Below are 27,950 nucleotides of genomic sequence, written 5' to 3'. Positions count from 1 at the left end.
AGGCAGGAGTTCAGCTTTTGACTTTCATTTCAAGTCCAGTGCTTGCTGGTAGTTATTCTTTAAGCACTTGTTAAAATGACAAAGACAAGAAGATTTGAAGATCCTCTTCCTGTTCCTCAATCCACAAGAATGCATTAAGATATTTTAAATTCTCACTCGCAATTCATTGAATTCATACAAATGAAGAATATCTGTTTGAATTTGCAGTCTGTGCTAAGATGTGCTTAGACAAATGCCTTCAATGTGTCTATTCTTTAGAAAACTGGCCAGAGTATCTGCTTTGGATGAATATGCAGAAACTTCTGCAGTCTACGCGTTTAGCAGAGAACAACTTGATGGATTTAACTGTCAAGGCAGAAACGAATAATGCTGGGGTTCTTAAGAGCAGTTGGGATCCATGGAATTGTACCTTTAGCAAGATGTTATTTCTTTCAAAAGTAATTTGGCGAAAAAAAATCACACTAGAAACCATGTATTGATTTGTTAGAGATCACTTTAGATACCCAAAGCTACATTTTATCATGTATCAGTTTATTCCTGTGAGCCTCTAGCTCACTGCGATTTGCTGACAGTAGTGTAAGAATCACATTTCTTATTCCTGGATATTGATCTTTGTATAGAAAATTACATTCAAAAGTATTGAAATCTTAAAAATGTATAATTAATATGTAACAGTTCTCATTTGTAAATTAGTTTTATTTCAGAAGCATATTTATTTGTATCAATAGGTTATTTTTTGCAGGAATCCTTCCTCTGAAATATTAATTTCCATCTCTATGCTGTAAATAATTATTCATGTATGTCCATCTGCTTCTGAGTGGGAAAAAGATCTTCAATAGGTCTCCCTTGTTCAATATGTTTATCCATGTTGATCAGCAGCTTAATGCCATCAACTAGCAACTGCATCAATTCCACTTCTGAGAAACCAATTCGATCTGCATTGGAAATGTCCCAGACTTCAGCAGAAGCATTCACAGCACCTACAGGATACAGTGATTCAGGATCAGTTAATAAATATAACTATAGTTTCAGTGATTGTAATAGTCTATAAAAGTGAACAGGATGTTGAAAAGGATTCTGCAAATATTGGTGTAATAATTAGAAATCATGAGGCTAATAGAACTCAAATTATGCCAAATTTTACAGCAACTTCAGGTGAGAAGCAGATGTACATTTTAATGCAAAAATTAAGAAGTTCCTGTTCCATTCCACCATTAAGTTAATGAAAATGACATCTCACTGTCTCAACACTTATCTAGATTAAGTTGCCTTACTTATGCAGTAGATACAAAGTACGCCAATCAAAATTCTGTCTGTCTATAAAATGTTTTTAAAAGAGTATGTATTGTTAATTACTGGTAATGAACCTCTCTGACACCGTCATAACTACAACAAGTACAGTGTTGTTTTTTGGGGTATTTAATTTTTTTTACTTTGCCGTTATGTACTTTCATTCTCTCTCAATGCGGTCTTGCTGTACTGATTTGGTGTTGTTTGCCCATTCTAATTCAAACTTTCTTCGCAGTCCTCATCGTGTTCATTTCACAATTCTTCAATCTAATTAGTTTAATCTAATTGCTTGCTCTTTTCACTCTGGTCCCAGTTGCCTCATTTACCTCAGTGCCATTATTGGCTAGCACTTCCAGCAATGTATGGCCTATAAATGTTGTGATCAAATGTGTTGTTTTACTGCAGCAAATTATAGCCCTGTTATCATTTAATCAGTTTTTGCTGTAAATCAATAGCTAATAGAAGAATTGGTCAATGAACTTATGTTTCATTACAGGAACTTAAGAGTTTCTAAGAATTTAGCAGACCAAAAAATGCACTGTTGTGAAACAAAAGATAAACAATAATGAATCCAAAATGAAATGAGCTCAGATTCCTATAGTATACTATTTCTGGAATATGTATTGTAAATATTTCAGCACTTTAAAAGTACTGTGCTGTTCATAGTTGATGCCCAGGATTACAGTTAAGATTTGTTGGGGAGCAGCATGAAAGCACTCAGAGTTGTTGCTTAATCCTGAAGTACAAGAGCAGAATTCAAAGTGGGTATGTGGATGGAAACCGATTAGGAGAATTTAAAGCAACCTGTCTGGTGGGAGTGGAGCTATCACATTTAGGCTCAGAGTCTGGAAAGCAATTTTAATAGTTTAATATCCCAGTTGGAATGGCCTGCTTTAGGACTGGCACATCAGTGGACACTGGAAGACATTGATGGCTGAAGATGGGGTAAATATTAGAAGTGTGGACTGTAGGCTAGTTGTAAGCAACTGATGCCACCTTGTATAACTGATGAAATGCAACTATAATGAAATACAGAAGTTTTTATAAATTGAGGAAAAAATATTATGAAGGGATGACTAAAGTCTCGACTAAAGAGTGGTTACATTTAAAGTTGGAGGGCAGTTTAGTGAACACAGTTCAGAACTTAGGGTAGGATAGAAGCAGTAATGGTGAGGCAAAGGCAATAGGGGTGTCTTAAAACACCAGAGTTGAACCAAAATGAAATTTCTGGGTTTAGAAGTTACAGAGATAGAAGTTGGCCATGAACTGATTCAAACATGAGCATGAGGAAATGGTGGAGGCTGGTACAATTGCATTATTTAAAAGGCATCTGGATGGATATATGAATAGGAAGGGTTTAGAGGGATATGGGCCAGGTGCTAGCAAATGGGACTAGATTACGTTGGGATATCTGGCCGGCATGGACGAGTTGGACCGAAGGGTCTGCTTCTTTGCTGTACATCTCTATGACTGAAAATTTTAGCTTGGAGAGGTATGGGAAATATATTTCCTGGATGTTATTTGTGACTTTGAGGGACTAGTTAATGTTTTTGCAAGGAAAGAATGCTGATAGAGATTGAAATACAGTTATGGGGATGGGTGCAAGACTTAATCACACTGATGTAACTGTCTCCCAACAGGTGATTCTAAAAGATAAAAGTATTTGCCAAATTATATAGTTCAGTAAAATTGCTATACTGGAAAAACAAAACCATTTACTTGGATAATAAAATATGTATATCCCAGCTTTGAATATGTGCATAGATAAGCCCAATATGCAAATATATATGTTAGGATATTGAACAAGCAAAAAAGATATTCAAATCAGATATCCGCCTCAGAAATGTAAAAACTTTCTGTGCATTTTCTTGAAATAAAATCAAGTCAGAAGTTAGTATGTTATGATGATGTAGCATGAGCTTTTCACATGAGGTGCAGAAGTGTTAGATGTTATTATATGTTTGTTATTGTCAGTTTATTCAGACTTTGGTTACCACATACTTCTTTTTTTCTATTTCATTGGTTATTTACATTAGTGAGAAGTGTTTTCTTATAATACAGTACCAGTAGGCTTCTTTTCTAGACGTAATCTCTGCAAGATCTCACCGAACTTCTGATGTTTACTGATGTACTTCAGTCTAACAAGGACACTTGCCCGCATACCAGTGCCAAGATCTGAAGGACAGGTTAACACATATCCTAAATTGTCCTTCCAGATGAAGGGGTGTTTTTTCTGCTGGTATATTTCTTCAAGCTAAATCAAGAACAAGAGTAAGTTCTTCAACTTCCAAAGGTGTATGGCTCAATGCTAGTCATCAACAAATAGAAAAAGACACACTCTCCAACAACAGTCTTCTCTTCAAATACCAGGCTAATTCTGGATGTAAGTTTGCTCACTGAGGTGGAAGGTTCGTTTTCAGATGTTTTGTCACCATATCAGTGAGCCTCAAGTGAAGCACAGGTGTTATGTCCTACTTTCTGTTTATGTGCTTGGGTTTCCTTAGGTTAGTGATGTCATTTCCTGTGGTGATGTCATTTCCTGTTCTTTTTCTCAGAGGGTAGTAGATGTGAACCAAATTAATGTGTTTGTTGATAGAGCTCCGGTTGGAATGCCATGCATCTAGGAATTCTCGTGCATGTCTCTGTTTGGCTTGTCCTAGGATGGACGGGTTGTCCCAGTCAAAGTGGTGTCCTTCCTCATCTGTATGTAAGGATACTAGTGATGTCTTTTTGTGACAAGTTCATGTTCATGTATCCTGGTGGTTAGTTTTCTGTCTGTTTGTCCAATGTAATGTTTGTTACAGTTCTTGCAAGGTATTTTGTAAATGATGTTCATTTTGCTTGTCTGTATAGGGTCTTTTAAGCTCATTAGCTGGTGTTTTAGTGTGTTGGTGGGTTTGTGGGCTACCATGATTCCAATAGGTCTGAGTAGTCTGGCAGTCATTTCCAAGATGTCTTTGATGTAGAGGAGAGTGTCTAGGGTTTCTGGGCGTGTTTGTCTGCTTGTTTGGTTTTGTTGCTGAGAAACCGACAGACTGTGTTCATTGGGTACCCATTCTTTTTCGATATGCTATATAGGTGATTTTCCTCTGCTCCTCATCGTTCCCCTGTGCTGCAGTTTGTGGTGGCTCGTTAAGATAATGTTCTAATGCAGCTTCATTTGTGGGTGTTGGGATGATTGTTTCACCAACCCAAGGAAACAAACATATAAATCAAAAGCAGGACGTGACAGCAGTGCTTTACCAGAGGCTCACTGACGATATTACCTAGGATGGTGACGAAAACATCTGAAAATGAACCTTCCAGCTCAGCGAGCAAACCTACATCCAGAACTTCAACCTGAGCTACAAATCTTCTCCAAACCCACTATCAGGCTAACTCTTAATTCCAGCTAAGTAATAGCAGTCGAGCTGTACATCATCATAAATATAGGCACTCTCATACATGTCATTTTTGAAGGAATGTCGTTTTCTAATCTTTTCACCACTAATCCTTCCTTTCTGGTGAGACTGGATTCCCAACTTCTACCAACATCACACGCATTAGCTGCTTTTCAATAGAAACTACAGCCTGGCAAAGAGTCTCCCTTGCTTTCTACTGGGAAATACCAAACAATATGCTAAGCGCTATGCTAAGAAAGGAATAAAGCAACGTAACTAATTTGTATCTTCCCTGAATTACCATTCTTAATTTTAGCCTTTTTGATGCCACACACACTGATCCAAATGGAGAATATTGAAGCTTCATCTAGAAAGTATCTAGCCAATTCGTGGAAAGTGCAGAAGAGTATACTGATGAAATTTGCCTTACCATTCCACAGAATAAACTTATGACTTCGCAGACATTTCTGCCAGATAGAAAAAATGAAGTTGGAAACATCTTAGGAAATTTCTTGTATCCTAATGTTGACAAATTATGAACATTCAATTTTATTTCAGTTTTTCAGCATCTGCTGTATTTCGCTTTAATTTTACATTCATTTGGTCTTTTTGAAATGAATGTAATGAGAAAATGAAAGCAATTGCATACCTTTTTAAGACCCAAACAATAGCGTGTAAACACTTGGTTCATATTTCCACCATCTTGAATGGAAGTAATGCGAAGATGGTCTTCTTTATTGACCCAGACAATAAAATTCATCATATCATTGTGCCTGCAGAAGGTAAATTTATGATCACGTAAATTTCTTTGAAATTCAATTCCTCTTGCAGGCCCTGATAGAACTGCTCCACCTTTTTTCTTGGGCTCCATCATCAATCTCTGATGTAGGTCGCTCTGCAATACTGTTGCAATACCTTGAATCAGCCAACAGTTCTCTGCACAGCAGCAGGAAGTCTGTGAATTGGTGGAATTTCCCCCAGAAAACCAGGAAGACCGACAATGAGCAGGTATGTGCCAGATTTGGACTTAATCCCTTAGGACTTCCTAAAAATGGCCACAATGGGGATTTGACCAGTTTTCCAACTCTTTCCCACCACCCACCCCTGGTGCGGCAATTAAATTCTGTTCATGAGCTCTTTCTCTGCACCTGACTATCTTAACTTTTTAGCATTTAATTTTCATTTAATGCACAACTATTGTTTTGAGAGAACTAAGTTTTGAGAAAGTCAGAAATTTTCACCTACTTTGTTAAGTATCATAAAGCAATAAGGTTGAATTTGAAAAACAAGAAGATAATTTTAAAAAAATTTCTTGAAGATGTAACATTTTTACAAATGCATGCAAATTTATTCAGATTCTCAGGAAGATCCAATTTGTACAAACTGCCTTATGTCAATGTTTTTTTTAATAAATGTAAGTTCCCCATTCTCTCCTGCTATGGCCAAACAAATTTCTCATAGTTTCTCCAAAGTCACCCTCATGGATGGATGAAACCAATCTGAGGCAGGACCTCCATTTGATTCCATTCTTTTTTCTTTTGCGATACAGCTATCTCCAGACTATAGATATTTTGTAACCAACTATTTTGCTCACCAAATGCTCAGCAGTCTCTTGATGCTACTTTGGATTTCCAGCAGGAGAAACAAGGTGGCCTAAGTCCACTTGTGATTGGCATAAGATTCCAGTGCCTCAGAACAACCAAGATCAGAAAGTCAATAACATGGAAAAAGCAAGCCCAGGATTTATCATTCTTGGTTGCAATATGCAGTTCCATTGCCCTTGATAAACATTTTAGATTAAAATGAAAACTTACCAGACTCCCCGAGAATCTGGCCAATCTCTGGCCATACCAGATGAAAGCATTATTGGAGAAATAAGGTTATCAGTAAGGATTCCAGCAGCAGTCAGTTTCTGAAGTTTCTCCTCACTTAAGTTCTTCAGCGAATGATACGTTCCCTTAAATTCACCATCTAATGCACTGAGGGCTGTAGTTTATAATTTGTCAAGAGAAAGTAAATGAAAACACTTATGGTTAATACCTGCATAGACTATAGATGATGAGCTTTTAGCTTCATAAAAACATCATTTTACAAAAAAGTTTTTTTTTAATTACTTCCAAACCAGCACAAAAATGAAGGTTGCCATTAGGTGCAGTACTGACGGAATACTGTGCATGTAGAAATGCATCTTTCAGAGGAGATAGTAAACTGAAGTCCCATTTACATGTCCATCTGGGCATTCCCTGTATTCTGGCCAATATTTATCCCTTAAAGTTAGAAGAATACAAATGATATGGTCATTATTACATTGCTGTTTGTGGGAGAGTGCTGTGTGCAAATAGCTTTTGTGGTTCTAATATTACAACATTACACTTCAAAAACACTTTGTTGATTATAATGCATTTACAGAATCATAGAGCCTGTTTGGATGCTGTATAGTTCTTCAGTCCAACTAATCCATGCCAACCATGTTCCCAAACTAAACCAGTAACACCTGCCTTGGTTTGGCCCATACTTGTAAAAGACAAATATGAAAGACACTATATAAATGCAAGTCTTCCTTTAGTTTTTTTTAAATTGCAATCTGTGCAATTGAATATGTCTAATTACTTTTGGGGAAAATATTATACTCCATAGCTCGACATTGTAATCATTTTGATTAAAATATATTAGCATAATTTAGGATACGCCCATATAACGTATCAGCAATGCAATACAAAATGCACCATAGGTCATTCTCCTCAATCCAAGTCACCAAAAAGTGTAAACTAACTGCTTAGTTGTTGAAAACCAAAGAGTCTATTATAGCTCTACTGCATTCAATCCATGGTGTGCAACAATGCTGATGTTAACTTAGCAGCCACAGCAAATACCAGTCTTTGTTGTAGGAATGCTTGCTGCCACTATTCAGCTGTCAGTGTACGTTCTATGCATGACAGGGAAACTGGCCAGTTTCCAGGTTGTTCCTTTCTTAAACAAATTTTCAGAGGTCTCTTTGGGCAAATCACAAAGAGACCAAAAGCAGTGGACAAAAATATCAGCAGTGGTATGGAAATGAAAACTGTTCACTCACAACATTTTTTTTTTCAAAGTGTTAAAAGTAAAAATAAAAACAGGAAAAGAATAATAAAAGATGCAATTTTAAATAGCATTTTGTAATTAATATTTTTGGGGGGAAATCTGCTAAAATTAGACATCCTTAAGTGACAGCACCTTAGTTAGTTGTTAGTGGTGCCAATCTCTTGACAAAATCAGAAGTTATGACATTAAGAAAGGCTGCACTGTAAAACATCACAGCAGAACAATAAAAGTTGACTCAAAGCAGCCATTTACATAATTGATGGCAATAATAGTAGATATCCATATCACAATCAGGAATTTAAAAGATAGCAAGTTTATTGATGCACTTGAACAACTGTTGCATTCTTCAATGGAAATGGCCTCACGCTTAGTTATCTCCTTTCATACAGGCATCCATCCATTACTATACACTGTTTTCCCATAGATCTACTTGGTCTGATTTGGTGTTCTGTCATAAAAGATGGACTGTCAGATAGATATTCTGGACAGTTTGAGCAGAAAGCATATGTGAAGTGAGTTTGTAATGGAGTGAGGTAGGAACAGACTGTAACAACATTATCTTTTTAGAAACATCATTTAGAGTGGCATATCTGAGGGTGTAGTGGTGAATCTGCATAAAACCAGTAGTAAGACCGCAGGTACAGTAGAGTATCCCATTTTAGGTTCCTTTCTATAGGAAGCATATTGGGATAATAGAAATGGTGCAACACAGAGTAACCAGAATGTTGCTAGATATAGGAAAGTACAATTACAACAGAAGACTTCTAAAATTGGCAATATTATTAAGAGAACAGGGCAAATCACATATTTAAAATTATGAAGACATTTTTATGTAATTGTAGGATTTATAATGGAGAAGAATAAAAATATATGTTTAAATGTGACTGATATTGGACAAAAAGCACACAAAATGTTTCCACACAGAAGGTTGTGAAACTGTGGAAAGTGGAATAACTGACTGAAGCAGTGATCACTTAGTAATTTGCTAGATTGAAGAAAAGAAGGATAAGGAAAAATGGAGACAAAGTCGACAATAAGGGATTAGGATTACTGCTTGTGAAAGGAACGAACACCAGCCTAAATGGGTCAGGCAAATGAACTGATTCTATATTATAGTTTCAACACATACATTGATCCTATTTATGGACAAAGGTGAGGGGTAAGGCCTGAAATAAAACAAAGGGCAAATAGGGTTGAATCCTTCTCTGATTTAGGATGTAAGGTGGCCGATCGAGGCTCAGTTTCTGGAGACATTTTCTGAGGAAACAAAGAAGACCCATTGAAATCATATTAATCACAAAACATTGAAGCATTCACGACCTGGTAACAAGTGAGTGTTGATGACAAGTAATTGTGGAGAAAGGTCAATTAATGGAATAGAAAGATATGGCTTAGGGTGTGACCTGAAGTTCAAAACAACATATAGGGCTCCTTGAATGGTATCAGGAAATGTAATTAGGTTGGATGGGCAGCTAGTGTGAGAAACAAGGAGGAAGTTGAGTAAAAAGAAAGCTACAATTCAAAAATATCGAGGCAAGCAATCTTAAGACCATGACCTATTTCAATCTCTAAAGTGAATAAGCAGAGGAAGAAAAGTGTAAATTAATAATTACAAAACACCTTACATCACCACGTATCAAATGAACCACAGCCAATCAGTTAGTTCTGTAGTCACAGTTGATATATATACAACTTGGCAGTCAAATTGTCTGCATGAAGCTTCCACATAGGTTTGGTCTTTTTGGTTGAGGAAGAATGCTTCCTGGGATAAAGAGAGAATTCTCTTCTTTTTGTTTTAAATTGAATCATAGAACATTTTATCTCCAATTGGCAGACATTGTTTGACCAAAGGACTCTTTGTAACAAACAAGAAAATTATCACTATGGCTGAATGTTACCAAGAGGCTTTTCATGCATTTAAATAGAACTTGTAAAGATGGAGTTTCATACATGACAAATCAAGAATATGGTTGCAATGAATCATCTCAAATTAATCTGATGTTGTATGGATTCTAACAAAGTATTTGCATTTAAGTGGATTTCATGTACTGCAAATTTAACAAATATTACTCATGAGTTAAATTATATTATATCAAATGAAGTGAACAAATTGTGGGGATATGTGAGCTAGGTTCAATGGTGGGGTAATTATTAAATTATAAAACATTGAAAATTTCAGCATAGCGCAATGTCAGCCCAAAAACAGATTTCTATGGAATATTAGCTGATGAGTTTAGAGAGGTATAAACTTAAAGCAAGAGGTTTTATCTGAGTATCATCTTGTTTAAAAGCTCCACATTTTGTTCTTTTTGTAGAAGTATTCCTCTATTGCAATGCAAAAATGTTGGAAATTTTTAGTTTAAATGAACAATGATCAAATTATGTGTACAGTAGTCTACATTTATCTAAAACTGTATGGTTACATGGGATCATAGACAGACAAATAGACAAAGAAGTGTGGGTGAATGCTTCATTAGCATCCTAAATATTCTTTGAATGGAAGATGATAAAAATAGCATAAAGCAGAATGTTATTTTCGGATGCGACTGTTGATGGATCATCAATAGCTGCTTATTCTGTCTGATGACAAGAGCAACAGTTGTAGTGTTTTATCACTATTCTGGATTAGTGGTGCTGGAAGAGCATAGCAGTTCAGGCAGCATCCGAGGAGCAGTAAGATCGACGTTTCGGGCAAAAGCCCTTCATCAGGAATTTTTACTGCTCCTCGGATGCTGCCTGAACTGCTGTGCTCTTCCAGCACCACTAATCCAGAATCTGGTTTCCAGCATCTGCAGTCATTGTTTTTACCTAATGTTGTATCACTAGATTACCACTAGATGGTGATAAAACTCAATTCACTCAATAGTTTAGCGAATGCTAAAGCTGAAACGAAACACCAGATTATACCGTAGACATTGGTGTCTGAATCAACATTTAAAACATTGAAAAAATCCCTCTAAAAACCATTGTTGACTTATGCACCAAATATAAAAGTAAGAGTGGGTGTGTTGTTTTGAAATTTTGTAAGCATCCAATGCAAAAAGTCGATGTGTTGTTTCATATTCACAACAGAGCTCATATTACCTGCTTGATCCCTTGCGACCAGTCATAAGGTATCAGTAAATAAAACAAAACTTTGATGGGAGCAAAATTGAGACTGACTGGTAATGTGAGTAATGCCATGGCTGAAAAGGTGGGTTGACATTAATGTCAATATATATGCAACAAACGTATTATTGAGCCAGAGAAATGGGATTTATGGCATTTATATAGCACCTTTAATTTAATAAAACACAGCAAAGGAGCATCAAGGCATAAACAATGACGTGACATAAGAATATATGCAGTCAGGTGATCAAAGGCTTGGTCAAAGGGAAAGGACAATGAGTAGAGATCAGATGTTTACAAAAGGAATTCCAGAGCCCAGAGCACAGTCAACCATGGTGGAATGATTAAACTCAGTAATGCTCAAAATGTGAGCACAGATATCAGCCCTGTTAGAGGAAGGATATTATCAAGCTGGAGAGGGTTCAGAAGAGATTTACCAGGATGTTGCCAAGAATGGAAGTGTGGGTTATAAGGAGAGGCTGGATAGGTTTGGACTTTTTTTCACTGGACTATAGGCGGTTTAGGTTTATAAAGTCATAAGGTGAATGGCAGGTGTTTTTTTTTCCCTGTGGGGGATTTCAAAATTAGAGAGCATATCTTTAAAGTCAGAGGAGAAAGATTTTACAAAGATATGATGGGCAATTTATTTTACACAGACAGTGGTTTGTGTGTGGAATGAACTTCCAGAGGAAGTGGTGGATGTGGGTACAGTTACATGAACAAGAAATGTTTGGAGGGATATAGGCCAGGGTCAGGCAGGTGACACTAGTTTAGTTTGGGATTATGGTTGGCATGGATTGGTTAGACCAAAGGGTCTGTTCCTGTGCTGTAAGACGCAATGACTCTATACCTTGGAGGGTTGTGGGGATAGTAGGAGATGATAGCATTAAGGAGAGCAAAAATCAGAGAAGGATTTAAAAATGAGCAAGAGAATTTTAAAATTCTGCTTTACCAGGAGTCAATGTAGGACAAGTGAATGAAGCTTAATTGAGTTAAGCATTAGAGTGCTGGATGATCTTGAATGAGAATGAGAAGTCAGGTGAATTGGCCATGCTAAATTGCCCGTAGTGTTAGGTAAAGGGGTAAATGTAGGGGTATGGGTGGGTTACGCTTCGGCGGGTCGGTGTGGACTTGTTGGGCCGAAGGGCCTGTTTCCACACTGTAAGTAATCTAAATGTGGCAGACCAAGAGGAATGCGTTGGAATAGTCCACACTAGAGATTTTCTTTTAAAAAGCCACAAATGAGGGTTTAAACAACAGATAATCTGAGACAAGTGAAATGTCAGGGGATGTTAGGGAGATGAGGGTGGAGGCGGAAGGGGAATGGTCTCATGCACTGGACAACAGGGAGAGGTCTCAAAGGAGAATGCTGTGGTCAACCTTGTCAAAGACTGCATACATTGAGACAAACAAAGAAGGTTGCTTTTGTCACAGGCATATCAGAAGTCATTTGTAAAGTTGATATCATGTGACCTCTGGTATCATTGGCAGGATTCAAATATGGATAATGTTGGAGATTTAGGTAAATGTTCTGTTATTTCTAATTTCTTCAATAATGAACAAACAAAATAAATCACCTTCTTTGGCAAGTTTTTCCAGTGCACGTCTCTCTCCACGGCTGCAGTGAGGTGGGAAACAAAAATCATCCACATTACGTCCTGTGCTCACTTGACAGATCAACACATAGAGTTCATCTAAATCAGCTCCACCCTGCAGGGAGAAGGGTAATAAATAATTACAGGCCTTTTATTAACCAGCCATTCAATTGTTATTAATTAATGGATACAAGTAGTATAAACATAAGGATTTTAATCCATAGACTCAGTACAAGGTTTGTGGAGCTCCTGTCATTGTGCACTGCCAGCCCAATTGTATGGTTAGTTAATGTAGTGTAGACTGTATGACTTTACTATAATTTTTTATAAGTTTTGTTTTTTTTTATTAATAATGTGGGCTTTCTGTGTGTCTGAAGATCATAACTGACTTTAGTTTTTTTCTTACCTGTTGTGATTTATTTCAAAAGAATTTTTGAGACTATATAATTTATAAGCTTTAATTTTTTAATACACATTGGTAGGGTTTTACAACTGCACAAGATAAACAAACTCCAGTTTAGAATATCAGAAAGGGCTTTTTAAATTTAGAGAGAGATTTTTTCTATTTTCACTTTGACTTCCTGTGAAGTCCTATGCTTGTAGATGCTTGTATAGACTAGTGCTCCCGAGAATGGGAAGATTCAGTGAAAGCAAAGATAGTGATACTCCCAGAGCTAAAAAATTGGGATAAAATGCAGAGGAGGTTACTCAAAGCTGGTATGAGTTATGTTTTGGGGGACTATACAAGGTGTGTTTTCGGAGACTGTACCAGGACTGTGTTTTGGATGCTTTACAAAAACTGTTGTTTCTCTTTTCAATTTATAAATGAATGTTTTGGGATTAATTACATTGCACTTTTACTGTCTATTTAAAAATATTTGAATAGTAGACAGTTTGTTTATCCTATTTTATCTTTATTTCTTATGTTAATAAACTTCTGTTTTGTTTTTAAAATCTACAGCATCATGTGCTAATAGTTCAGCAAGTGAAAACTGTTCAAATCAAAAGAAAACGAAACATCATCTATCATGCTAGGTTGCAGTATGGAATCTCTCTTGTCTAGTAATAACGTTAGCTTGGATTGTAACAGTACAAGTTTTATTTTGACTAGACCCCATTCTGACTTGCAGTTATGCCAGGTATGTGATACAAATTTGGGTGTGAAGGCATTTAGAGAAGAAATGCAATTCCATCAGGAGGAATTTCCCTGTGCACTGATGACAGGACCAGCGAGAAGCAAAGTTAGAAATTGGACTTTCTGGAAAATAATGATTTAATATTCTAACCTTTTAAATGTAAGCAGAAACTGTTGACTTCATGAAATATAGAACAGCAAGTAGTATTGGAAGTAAATCAGCGCTGGTGGGTGCATGTCAAATTATATATACATTGCCACAACACCATGAGCAAAATAGAACTTCTATATTTCCATTAGAAATCATTATTAAAAACTAAAAATAACATTGTCTATACAATACTTATAACATAAATGATAAAACATTCTCTAAAAACATTAGATGGATGTTAAAGTTTGAAAATAGATTAATAGAGAAAGGATTAGGTAATAAATAAAGTCTTATTAAGTGAAAAAGGACTGTTAGAACAGTTAATGAATAGTTTTTGAAAATGTCACTAGAAACTTAAATTGCATTTTTTTACTGGAACAAAGATGAAGACTTTTGTCTGCTACAGTAAATCTGCACATTTAATGTAGCAAAGTGTCACAGGCAACTTCACAGTCGGGGCTCAGAAATAGGAAATGAACAAGGGGAGTTGATGGAGACACTGGTACTTTTAAGGTTTTTGCAGATGAGGAGGCAGGATGGAGGGTTTATGAAAGAAATTTTGAACTGTTGGAGCCTGATGGTTTAAGGGTTTCCCTTCAGTAGTGGAATGGGTGGAAGAGGGAATTGTGCTGTTTATCAAAGCTGGAAGAGAAAGGAGGAGGGGAAAGTGTGCCTGGAGGAAGGTTGCATAGTGATGGGGGGATTTGAAAATGAAAACTTTGCAACCAATGTACAGTGGGATAATGAAGTAGCCTGTCTTTTCCAAGTTTATTTCCTGATTTTGTAAGGCTTGAAATCAGTAAAAATTTTATTTTAACACAGTCTCAAAATACATGGAGGAGACTTCCAGTGAATGTAGTTAAAACAGTGCTTATCTTTTTTTTCACAAAAACATATAACTGTCTGATTTTGAATGGATTAAAGACCATAAGGAAAAATATAGCCTAAGTACATCAGGAGACATTGGTCTTTTTGCCACTCACGTCTGGCAGGGTGTGGTGAGAGTGGACGGTGTGTGGTGGTATAGTGAGGTCGGCTATGCCAGGAAGCACATGATCTATAGACAACATTTGCTAAATTTGGATTATATAGACACATGTTGATATGAATTGGTAACCTTTGCTTTATTGCTTTTCTGAGTTTGAAGTGTTTACGTGTGTCTACACCCAAAATCGAAAAGTAAGTTGGAAACATTAATAAGGAACTTTGCAAACTTGTTTCTGGAACAGGCCTATTGGAACAGGCCGAAATGGTCTTGTTCGATATATTATTCTTTCCAAATGTAACATGTAGAAATTACAAAACAAACTTTATAAAGCTACCTTTAGGTTTTCTGGATTCAAGTTGCTCCTGTGCATTCTGTTTAGTTGATAATCACGATGATAAAGTTCAATAAGAGGATCAAAGAACTCCATGAACACAGTATATGATTCTGCATCTCCAGCCACACAACCCACAGTTCTAGTGGAAGAATATTCTATTTGGGCAAGCAAACAAATAAAGTAGTGACAATTATATCCGTGGTTCCATAGCAATGTTTTAAATGAGTAACATTGGGTTGAATTGTCTCATTTTCAGTTATCAAGCTTTATTGAGTGAGACTTGTGGTACTTGGCTCATTTGCTCCATTGCTGAGTGAATCTTTGCATGCAATGCTCTGCTGGTCACCTCATTGGTTGTCACTGGGCTATCCGACAGCCTTCCTGTCGAATCAAATGGCAAGAGAGACTTAAGTGCTCCCACTGCCAGCACCTTCCAGTGCAGACAGCAAAGATGCCATATTTAAAGCCCTGTTGGTTCTTCAAATTCTGCAAGTCAGGAACTAGGCCACAGACTGTGGCCCTGTATCATTATCTCTGAGGAAATGGTCCAGAAAAGTGTGTTAGCTTTCCACTTTGGGCAAGGGACCTGGAAATGCTGGTGGAGAGGAGGACCATCCTTTACACTTCAGATCACCAAAGGAAGCTATGTTACCAGACACAGTCAGCGTGGACATAGCTAATGGCCCAAGTCAGTGCTGTGTCCCAGGTTAGACAGAAAGCACAACAGCATAGGAAGAAAATAAATTATCTTTTGTGCTCTAGAAGGTTAAGTGCCACGATCCTTCTCTGCCACCTCACACTCACAAGTAACTAACTCTGAAATTGTACATGCATCTCACTGAGACTCATGAACTCTGTTTGGCTCATTGCAGGAGAGATCAGCTTACACCTCAGCCAAGCCGGCCTTGGGTGGTGTTGCTGGTGAACATCAGTTTCCTCATTCCTTTTAATTCAACGGAGGGTTGCTCAGATGGGGTCCGGGTGAATTCCATGGAAAACCAACCCATGAGCTTCACAGTGCTGTGCTGGCACACCACACTAACTCATTCTGAATCTGTGCAAACTCTTGCACAACTAAATCCGTCTCTTACACAGGCAGTAGCAGCACCCAGCAAACCTCCACACTGGAAGACCCAGCACAGGCAGCCCTCAGCCTGACTTCCACCTCTGAGGAAATTCCGAACTATCACAGGGTGCAATGGCAAGGTTTTCACTCGCACACCTGGGTCTCAGAAACATTTGCCTTGGTGGGTTTGAAGATAGATGCTGCCTGACCTGCTGCGCTTCTCCAGCAACACATTTCCATCTCTGATCTCCAGCATCTGCAGACCTCATTTTCTCTTGAAGATAGATTAAACTCAGGAGCACAACCCAAGGAGCATATCACTGACGTGTCTCTGCATCTGATCAAGGAAAGAACTCCCCAGATCTCTGTCACTCCTGGGACTGCTAGAGACCAGGTACCTGTACAGCCCCAGGCAGAAGAGGATTCCATGGTGTCAGCTATTAATGGCCGTCAAAATGCTCAAATAGGCATAGGAACAGTAGGCAAGTTAGTCTGAGGCAGTTGGTGAACTGAATTAAAGAATGGAGGAGTCCATAAACATTATCAGTGCCATGCTGGCTGTAGCTTGCATGCACCTGACTGTCTCCATGGAGACTTTAGCCACTGCCCTGAAAAGACAGGTCCAGTACACAGTCTCTGTCAGATATGTGCACGGACCTCAACAGCTACAAGGTAAAGTAGGATGGGGGACATCGACTTCACTTCAATTGCCCCTTCCTCTCAGGGAGACAAGATGGCGCTAGCAGGCCCCCTGACAGAGGAGGAACTACACACACAGGCTACTCAGAAGCTTCTTCTCAGGACTGTCCTGAGGAGCCCAGCCCCTCCTTATGACCCCTACCACCCAATTCACCAACCCCATTGCCTATGATGCCAAAGCTAACAGAGGTTCAAGCTCAAAAAAGTGAACCTGCATTTGGGATCCTCTCAGCAGAATTAGGCCCAAGCATCCCCCCCCCCCCCACCACCCCCCAAATAAAGATGATCAGCCAACAGGGTCAATGATAGAGCAGACTCTCACCAACCCCACTGTGGAAACCAGGACTGAACCTAGACATAGTGGGAGGAAGAGAAGAAAAATAATGTTCTGAGGGCACATTGGTGACACATAATTGTACATAATCTTTACTTTTGTAAAAATATCCTAATTTGCATTCTTAAACTTTAGTACTATTTTCACTGTAGGGCCAAATGAAATCATACCCATGTGAGAGATGAGCTGCCTTTTGGACATTCTAAGGATGCGTAAAGTTGTCATGACAGAGCATTGCTCATCTCTTTCAGTCAACCAGCTCCTTGACCACAGGTAGCCTCAGACCTCACAGATCCTTGAGCTGCCATGTTGATGATTGCAAGCAAGGTCTTGCACTTTAATGTGGACACGTAAAGGTAAAGTCACCTTAGTCCTACCAGACTATAGGACTGTTCTCTCATTGGAGAGAGACAACTGGTAGTGGTTTATCCTGATGGTCACCACACCTCAGGCAAGAAGAGAGGTTTAGAAGGAGAGTCCTTCATGGTAATCTCATCCAGTGTAGGAAATTAATCCTGCTATCATTTGCATTGCAAACCAGTTGTCCAGCTAACTGAGCTAATCAAACCCCATAGCACTGAGCTGAAACCCAATGTTCAGAGAGTGTGCTGGGGCCTGGCCAGCATACATATCCCACACTTACACCCATCTTGTCAGTGATAGTGTGAATCAGAGATGATTCGATACAGCTCTGGAGGGAAAGGTTAATTCTATCAATCAGCTTTTCAAGGGTGCACATTGCCTGCTAATACTGGGACATGTACAATGGGCAATTCACGTGTCCATTCTCTGGGCGGCACGGTGGCACAGTGGTTAGCACTGCTGCCTCACAGTGCCAGAGACCCGGGTTCAATTCCTGTCTCAGGCAACTGTCTGTGTGGAGTTTGCACATTCTCTCTGTGTCTGCATGAGTTTCCTCCGGGTTTTCTGGTTTCCTCCCACAGTCTAAAAATGCGCAGGTTAGGTTAGGTGAATTGGCCATGCTAAATTGCCCATAGTGTTAGGTGTAGGGGAATGGGTCTGGGTGGGTTGCTCTTCGGAGGGTTGGTGTGGACTTGTTGGGCCGAAGGGCCTGTTTCCACCCTGTAATTAATCTAATCTAATCATTGCTCAGTGGTCTACTGAGAAAAACTGTAAGATTTGCAGAGGGCAATGTTTTAATGCTGTCAACAGGATACCCAAGCATTTCATGTAATGTTTCAAATCTATGGGCAATCTGAAACATTGAAGGATTGCTGATGAGTCAACCTTCTAAAAGCATGTTCCTCACAACCTGCAGGCTATCATGAGAGACTTCACTGCACAGCACTCAGATATGACATTCTGATGGCAGTGTGAATCATAGGGCTATGTCATATCAGTTCACCCACTCATTGCTGCTTTTTCCCTAATAGTCAGTAGGAAATATAATGTATATAATGTATGTGTATATTCATATATGTCACTACACATTTAATCAGGAACAGAAAAAATCAAGGATTGCAAAAATAACAAAATTCACATGTCCACAAAGCGGGGCTGCTTATCTTATTACCAATGGAATCTTGAGGAATTAAATAAAATACAAACTCTTACTAGAATTCCTGTCTCAATGACCTAAAAATCTTTTTAACTCACTTGTGACTTTAATTTATAAACTGGAACTACTGATACATTGTACTTGAAGCTATTATACACCAGAGTTTAGATGTTCTCAGCTTTAAGTACAAAAGTTTGAAACATTCAGTCATTCTCAGGTGAATGGAACAGCTACTATGCTGACACTCATTAGCACTTGAAATTTAGCCAAACATTGATAATGGCCACTAATGTACAATCAACAGGCTGATGTCCAGCAAGGACAACAAGCAGATAACGTGTTTCAATTTCAAATCAGATTGGCTGTCAATCAATTTAAGGAAGTAGATAGTTAGAAACAAAAATCAGAAATTGTTGGAAAAGCTCAGCAGCTCTGGCAGCACCTGTGCAGAGAAATCAGAGTTAACATTTCAGGTTGGGTGACCCTTCCTCAGAACTGAGGAAACTCAGGTATCCCAGCAATTTAAGTGTTTTTGTTTCTGATTTACAGCATCCACAGTTCTTTCAGGGTTTTTTTTAAAGTAAATAGGTATTGGAGGTATTGGAGTCACTGAATTCAATGAGGTGTCAGTTTTGTTTGATTTATAATTTGTTATACATTGCTACAAATTGTAAAATTTATGAACATATTGGTTAGAATTCACTTTGCTCAATGAATTTGATTGAATCAATGGTTTTATTTTTGCGTTTCCCATCGAGGCCAATGCTGTAGAAACATCATGTAAATCGTTTTTATTTAAGTATTACGCATCCTTAAATCTTTCTTTTCTTTTAGTTTCTTTCTTTATAAATTCCATGATTTATCTCACTGTAAAACAAAATGTCAATCAGGGCTTGACACCCAACCAGGGAAAATGGAACAGTTGTAAACGGTAGACAAAATATCATATGATCAAATGTCATCTTAACAAATTCCCAGGAATAAGTCAAACAAAACTTTGCAAAACTGAAATGCCCCAAGTTATTGAAAAGATGGATGGCTCATATTTCATACAGCGTTTTAATGCCGTATCATTTACAGTAGCATAATGGTATCATTTATAAATGTTTTAATTTATGTTGCTATAAAATGTGACATTATTAGCTTTTCAATGAAAACTAAAGGAGTATTTTTTAAATTAAACTGAGACTTACCAGATTTATCAACACCAGGTTGGATGATATCATCCAGTGTGAAGCCACTTTGAGTTGCTCTGGCCCTCAGTCTCTTGTACATTTGAATTGTAAGAACCTTTGCCATATAAGTCTGATTTCTGGCCAAGTTTGGAAATTCTTCTTCAGCCGACAATTTTTTAAGATTAAGTGAAATTGTAGGATCACTTGGCATTAATTGCTAAAATTATAAACAATCGTGTCAGCATCACTTTGATGGATTTAAATCACAATTCCTTTAATTTGAAATAAGAAACATGAAGTGGAAATTAAGTCTGTGCACAATTGTACATAACTGTACTGCTCATTCGTACATCATTGCTTTGTAAAATCATTAGATCCAAACTACTGAGATAACCTACACTGTGAGATCGCAATCAAAAACAAATAGATGAGGAATGCAATATGACACATACTGAATGTTAGACAGCACGTATTTAACAGCATGTGGTTATAATAAAAGTGGATGATTGTTTGTGATGAGCTTTTACCTGTATTTTGTTTTGATAATAACACTGCAATGTGTTTAAAACCCATCATTACAAGAAATCTTTCTTGCATAGAAGTCATGTGCAAAAAACATAAAATGTAGGTGCAGAAGGAGGCCATTCAGCCCATTGATTCTGCTTCACCATTCAAAGAAATCATGGCTGGTCTGATAATCCTGAACTCCTCTTTCCTACCTTCTCCCATAACTCTGCTGCCCTTACTGATTAAAAATCTAACTCAGCCTTAAATATATTTAATGAGCCAGTCTAAATAGTCCTCTTGTAAAGAATTCCACAGATTCACTACTTTCTGTGAAAGAAGTCCCTCCTCATCTCTGCCTTAAATGTGCGATCCCTTATTCTGAGATAATGCTTTTTGGTCCAATACTCTCCTTTATGAGGAAACAACCTTTCAGCATCCATCTTGTCAACTTTCCTGAGAATCTTGTGTGTTTCAATAAGGTTGCTTTTCACACTTCTACAGTCCAATAAATACAGGCCCAATCTACTCAACCTCTCCTCATAAGACAGTCCCACAGTACTCAGGATCAGCCTCATGAACTTTCTCTGGACTGTTTCCAAAGTCCAATGCCAGTAAATAGAAAAGTACAACACAGAACAGGCCCTTTGGCCCACGATATTGTGCCGAGACTTAATCCTAATGTAAAATATAGTAACTTAATCTACGCACCCCTCAACTCACTGCTATTCATGTGCATGTCCAGCAGTCGCTTAAATGTCCTCAATGACTTCACTTCCACCATCTCAGCTGGCAACGCATTCCATGCATTCACAATTCTCTGCGTAAAGAACCTACTTCTGATGTCTCCTTTATACCTTCCTCCTAATATCTTCAAACTATGATTTCTCGTACCAGTCGATCCTGCCCTGGGGAAAAGTCTCTGGCTATTGAATCTTATATTAGGCAAGGGGCTCAAACTTCAGCATGTTCTGAGTCATGCTTTGTATAGTTTTAGCCTCGTTAAATACTGCATTCCCTTTGAAATAAAGGCCAACATTTAATTTGTCTTCCCTACTGACCACAGAACTTGGCTGATAGCTGTTTGTGCTTTATGCATGAAGATTCCCCAATCTCTCTGATCTATAGTGTTCTGCGGCTTTTCTCCATTTAAACAATATTCAGATTCTCTATTCTTACTGTCAAAGTGCATAAACCATATTTTCCCAGATGATATTTTCATCCACTCACTTAAGCTACTTATATTGCTCTGCAGACACTGTGTTATTCCCACTACCTGTCTTCCATCACTTATTTATTTTTGTGTCATCTACAAACTTAGTAACATTTTCCTCTTCAAAGTCATTAATATATGTTGCAAATAATTGTAGTGACTACACTTTGGTACTCCACTAGTTATAGGTTGCATCTGAAAATGCTCCCCCCCCCCAATTCACTGTCCTTACGCATTAACCAATCCTCTATCCATGCTAATGTACCACATCCTGCACCAAGGGTTCTTATCCTATTAAGTAATCTAATGGGACCAAGCACATCAGCTGCAGCAAAGCTTTAGTTGCTCAAGAAGTCAAATCAATGTGTCTACGTGGTTAATTGTTTGAACTAGAGCATAATCAAAAGTTTGTTCACAATTCCGATTTTGTCAAGAGTCATATGGCCATATGTGGATGGCTGCCGATCTACCTCAGTTATCAGTCTCAAATGTCAGCTGCTTTTTGTTTTTATATAATTCAATGGGATTGTTATTATATTTCTGTGATGAACCAGTTTTACAAGGGTGTACCAGTTTCAGCTGTGAATCAGCAGTAGATGAGTTCCTGGATTCCTATCTACAATAAAGAACAGAATGAAGCTAATGTGAGAAAACCTTGCCCTAAAGGCTATATTTAGTTAAAAAAGTAATTGGTGCCTTTATTATGTGAGCATGAAAGAATTGTAGAGTCTATCATTTGCTGCTTTATACCTTGTAACTTTCACTTAATTATTTGATGTAAATAATTTTGTTTGGTTTAGGTTCTAAGGGCACAAATTTCCCATCTCTGGAGGGGGCCAGGAAGTGGCAAGAAGGACAATTGGATCATTTGGAATTTGCCTGTTCCTTTGCCACCTCAGCAATCAAACGATGATCATTGGGGATCTTCTCAATTCTCCATCACTGAAGGCCTTATGTAACAGCTAACAATTTAACAGCCTGCGGCCCAATTTATCCAACTCCCCAAGCAAATGAAAAAAGTGGCTGTTTATCCAACTTGGACTGCCTTCAGGCTTGGGGCAAGGCCTCACTTGCCCCAATCTGGAGCCAATCAATAAACAGGGATGGAGATCAAGGGTGGGTCTCAAGAAGACACCACCAGACCTCGTGTCTGACAACTCCCAACCCCACAACAAGATTTGCAAACCTAACCCTGCAAGACTCAAACAAAAAGATTTAATTCATCACTGTTAGTTACCTTTAAGACTAAGTCTCCAACTGCAATATTTAGGACCCAGAAGCTAACTACTTCTGATGGCCAGCAGCTTCTTTTGACGTTGGACTTCAACATCAAGGCCTGTGATTCACTGCAAAGCACTTAGCAAACTGATCCAGCAAGCTTTCTTGTTTGGGGACGGTGGATGGTGTGCAAAGTCAATGGTCATTGAGCATGCCTCCAACTGCAATTAGGTGGTAAAACACAAATGGAACTTCCTGGCCCCCACAACAGATGTTCATGAGGAAATGACTATTGGTATCAAGAATTCCCCAATTCCACACCCATCTCCACTAAGGAGTCCTAAAAAAAAACATGTTTTTGTATTGGGGAGATGGGCCTGAAGTGGCAATGGTGATGATAAGGTTGGCAGATTGGAGAACACATCTCCATTTCACTGGGGCATTGGCATTGTTGTAATGATGAATGTCGAGAGTGTGGTGCTGGAAAAGCACAGCAGGTCAGGCATCATCCGAGAAGTAGGAAAATTGATGTTTCGGGCATAAGCCCTTCATCAGGAATGTGATGAATGTAAAAACTTAAATACTGAAGTCCATCACCTCTTCCCACACCAACCATTTCACATTCTTTCTCCATGTCCGATATATCTCATGCCCTTGGCCCACGCCTCAATCAACACAGCCCTCTGTCCCCTTCTTATGGCATCTATTCTTGCCAGTGCAATTGCAGACAATGTAATATTTGCCCTTTTAGCTCCTGTCTCCACATTGTTCAGTGCCTCAACAAATTCTTCCAGGTAAAGTAATGTATTTCTTTCTATTTATCACATTGTATTTATTGTTGATAATGCAATCTCCCCTACATTTGGGGAAACAAATTCAGACTGGATGATAATTGCTTTGAGAAACCTGTCACTCAGTCCCAAAGCATGACCCTGAGCAGCCAGTAGCTTTCCATTTAAATTCATTGTCTTGCTCTCATGCTCTCTGAACTGTTCATGGCCTGCTGCAGTGTTTCAGTGAAACTCTAATCATAAGGTTTAGCATGGTACATCCTGCTGGATTCAACAGTCTCAGACCACAAACTTTCTCTCCCATTTTGATTATGTTTTTGCCATGTGAGGTCTTATTCTGGTTTGCCATTTACACTCGGTCTGGATAAATGCTTTATTTTTCTTAACTGCAACATCAGTCTTTTTGCATTTTATACCATGACATCTTTGTCATTTAATTCATCCCAGACTACCCCATTTGTTGTCCCACCTTTCCCTCTGTCAACGACATAAAACTCATCACATTTCTACCTCCCTCAGTACCGTAGAAGAGATTTGACTCAAAATATTAATGACTGTTTCTCTTGTCACAGGTACTGCCAGATCCAACATTTAGCAATTTTTAAATTTCAAATTTCCAACATCCATAATTTAGTGTGCAAACACAAAGTCATGAAAATGGCAATGAAACCTCTCAATCTGAGGAGTTTAGTAAGGATTTGTTGTCTATAACAAATTATATGTCATTTTAATTAATATTGTTTTATATATTTTCCACTGGTTTTGAATTATACTTTAAACCCAGAGGCTTTATGGCATCAGGAAACGGCTCAGGAAATTACTGGCCCATTATATAACGGATCACTTTCTTATTGTGCAAAGCTCAGCGTGGGACTTTCTGCTGAAGATTCAAAATATACCTTATTGCAGGCAGCATCGACTAACAAAAAACAAACTGTGCTCACAATGTAAAGATTTAAAATGCAAAATAAATTACGTAGTGTTATGGGGAGATATAGTGTAATGTTAATGTCACTGAACTAGTGACCTGTAGGCCCAGACTCAAGGGGGCATAGGTTCAAATCTCATCACTATAGATTGAATTTACATTCAAGGCATTTAAAAAAATCTGGAATCAAAGTTAGTCTCAATAATAGTGACCATGACTATCATTTTTTTGTTGTTAAATATTGTATCTCATTCATTGATACCACTTAACGATGGAAATCTACCATCCTTCCTTTGTCTGCCTTATATGTGACTCCAGATCCACACAATGTGATTTACTTTTGAAATGGCTGAGCAAGCCACTCAGTGTAAGAACAATTAGAAATGGGCAAATATTTGCCAGCAATCCTAACAGGAAAACAAAAGCAAAAAAAAAGCTCAACTAATTATGCTACTGTTTATTGCTAGTGGCCAAATACATATACATTGCTGATGCACACTCCTTCCATGTTTGCAATGTTATGACAGTTTAAATGTTGTTTTATTCCAGAATACAAACCTCCAAAATGTGCTTGTACTTGAGACTGAGCGGCATTTCCAGTGGGGCTGTTAGAAACAACATGGGACAAGATGTGACATGTGCAGAAATGTGACATAAGAATATGAAGTCAACAAAATAGTCAGCTCTTCAGCAAAACAAAGACATAAAGAAATCTCAGTAACAACAAATTTTGCATTTTGGTAAGTAGAACAAGGGCAGGACTTACATAGAAAATGATAAGGCCCTGGGTGTGTTGTAGAGCAGAGAGACCTGGAGGTTCAGGTACATAATTCATTGAAAATTGCATCACAGGTAGACAGAGTGGTAAAGAAGGCATTTGGAACACTTGACGTCATTGCTCAGACCATTGAGTTTAGGATTTGGGACGTCATGTTGCAGTTGTACAGTATATTGGTGAGACCGGTCGCCCTGCTATTATTAAATTGGAGAGGATTCAGAAAAGATTTACAGGATGTTACTGCGATTGGAAGGTTTGAGTTATAAGTTATTACATGCTGAATAAGCTGGGAATTGTTTTCACTGAAGCATAGAAGTTGAGGAGTGACTTTATAGAGGTTTATAAAGTCATGACGGACATAGATAGGCTGACTAGCAAAGGTCCTTTCCCTAGGATTGGGGAATTCAAAACAAGAGGGCACAATTTTAAGGTCAGAGGAAAAAGATTTAAAAGGGACTTGAGGGACAACTTTTTCACACAGAGGTTGTTCATATGTGAGAAGAACTGCTAGAGGAAGTGGTAGATGCAGGTGTAGTTACAACATTCAAGAGATGTTTGGATAGGTATGTGAATAGGAAAGAATTAGAAGGATATGGGCCAAGTGCAGACAAACAGATTGATTTAGTTTGGGAAACTTGGTCGGCATGGATGAGTTAGACCAAAGGGTCTGTTTCCATGCTGTCTAACTCTATAAATCAATGAATTGGTCATAATAAAAATGGGAAATGCCTATGCCTGCTATAGCTGAATTAATAGATCAATAGCCATGATTATTTAACTCCATTATCCTCACTTTGTGTCACCAGTAAAACGTGAATTAAACTGACCCAGTCTTTTTCAACCTGTAATCGCATTATCCCTATGAATAAGCAGCTACTGGTTAGCCAATGTCACAAAACCCGTATATTGTTCAGGAGGCTATTTGGCCCATTGTAGTTCCCCAAACATTTTGACCTGGTGCCAATTTCCTGCTGTTTCCCCATACAATTATTTGTATTTAAATAAGTTCCTATGTACTCTTGAATGCCTCAATTGAATTTACCTTCTCCACACTTCCATAGAAAATAGGAGCAGGAGTAGGTCACTAAGCCCTTGATGCCTGTTCCACATTCAGTATGATCATGGCTTCAACTCAGTCCCCACTTTCTCCCCATACCCTTTGATCCGTTTAGACCTCAGAAAGAATCTTTTGGCATCAACTGTTTTCTGTGGCAGAAAAATCCACAGGCTCACCACTATCTGGGTGAACACTTCAACCCCAGGACATCAATGTGGACTTCACCAGTTTCCTCATTTGCCCTCCCCCAACCTTAACCCAGTTCCAACCTGCCAGCTCAGCACCATCCTCATACCTGTCCTACCTGCCAATCTTCCTCCCCATCTATCCGCTCACCCTCCTCTCCGACCTATCACTTTCATCCCCACTTCCATCCACCTATTGTACGCTGAGCTACCTTCTCCCCAGCCCCAACCTCCTCCCATTTACCTGTCCACCCTGTTGGCTCCCTGCCTCATTCCTGATGAAGGACTTTTACCGGAAACGTCGATTTTCCTGCTTCTCAGATGCTGGCTGACCTGCCCCTCTAATCTAGACTCTGATCTCCAGCATCTGCAGTCCTCACTTTCGCCCACTGGGTGAAGATGTTTCTCCTCATCTCAGCTCCGAAATGATCTCCTTAGACAGTGACCCTCTGTAATGGTCTCCCCAGTCATTGGGAACATCCATCCTGATTTTACCCTCTCTTCACCCTACCCAGACAGTGCATTCCAAACCCACACCAGTCTCTTTCTTCAGTTGCATTCTTCCCAAACCGTGTTAAACCCATGCCTTTTAGCTCTCGATCCTTTTCCAGGTGGGAAAAAGATTTCTCCTTGTCTGCTCTGTCAAACTATTTCGGGGGGGGATTCTCAATCAACAACTCGTAAAGACCGCAATGAAATGAAGAACAACTTACGTTTGAGTTTCCACATGGCTGCAGCGTTTGGGCGGGTTATGAAGCACTTACTGGTGGTAGAGGCGGCTCACTGTATTTCCATCTGCACTTGGAGCAAGTCAGTCAGTTCGAACTCATTTCACTTCAAATGTGACCTTGATGGTTCAGCAGCTGGGAATTCACAGCTTCCAACTGGATTGTTGTTGGAGGGGGAGGTGGGGGCTCTTTAACTGCAGGACTGCTCCCAGAGTGGGAGTTCCAGCAGCGGGAGGGGGGGGGGGGTCTGTGCTGTCGCTTCTGTCTCAGCCACAGGGGGACGCGGTTGGAGGGGACAAACCCCCTGCAGCAGGCATAGACATATTCTCCTCCTGCACACACTCTCTCCCTCCAGGATAACACGGCTGCAGTACTGACAGCATGACTGAAAGGGAACAGCAATCTCCACATCAGTCTGCAGCTGACCGAGAAGAATTCAGTGGAAATGTTTCCACTGACCATCAGTCACTTTATAAATGGAAGCATAGAATGCAGACTGTCTGCTGTTAAAGCTGTAATCTGGAGAGGAAAAAGAAGCAGAGACCAGGGAGGTTTAGTTCATCCCCTCTGTTTGTTTCAAATGTCTAGCATCCACGGAATTTTGCCTTTATCTGCAGTGAGCCTTACTGCTGCTGGTAATCTGAAACAAACACCCAGAATACTGGAGAAACTCAGCAGCTCTGGCTGCACACG

General features: G+C 38.9%; 1 protein-coding gene across 1 annotated transcript; it reads right to left on the bottom strand.

Moving 5' to 3' along the window:
- Positions 1 to 31: 31 nt before the first annotated feature.
- Positions 32 to 27,617, bottom strand: LOC122552802 (creatine kinase M-type-like). The gene is made up of 9 exons (XM_043695761.1): positions 27,243 to 27,617; positions 25,068 to 25,114; positions 19,874 to 20,072; positions 15,063 to 15,217; positions 12,437 to 12,569; positions 6,485 to 6,656; positions 5,320 to 5,443; positions 3,355 to 3,544; positions 32 to 980 (listed from the first exon to the last, which is right to left on the bottom strand). Exons 1-9 carry the CDS (start codon positions 27,256 to 27,258, stop codon positions 790 to 792), a joined length of 1,227 nt encoding a protein of 408 aa, XP_043551696.1. The 5' UTR covers positions 27,259 to 27,617; the 3' UTR covers positions 32 to 789.
- Positions 27,618 to 27,950: the final 333 nt, after the last annotated feature.

Source organism: Chiloscyllium plagiosum, chromosome 9 (genome assembly GCF_004010195.1).
Source record: "Chiloscyllium plagiosum isolate BGI_BamShark_2017 chromosome 9, ASM401019v2, whole genome shotgun sequence".
NCBI classification, from domain to species: Eukaryota; Metazoa; Chordata; class Chondrichthyes; order Orectolobiformes; family Hemiscylliidae; genus Chiloscyllium; species Chiloscyllium plagiosum.
This window is presented reverse-complemented; position numbering and strand designations above follow the sequence as displayed.

What these genes read in the sequence shown, in the direction of transcription:
- LOC122552802 (XM_043695761.1), bottom strand. An exon ending in CCAGATTCTCGGGGAGTCTG is followed by an intron (nt 5,444 to 6,484) that starts GTAAGTTTTCAT and finishes TACCTTCTGCAG; the next exon opens with GCACAATGATATGATGAATT. An exon ending in ATTGTTTGGGTCTTAAAAAG is followed by an intron (nt 3,545 to 5,319) that starts GTATGCAATTGC and finishes TTCTTGATTTAG; the next exon opens with CTTGAAGAAATATACCAGCA.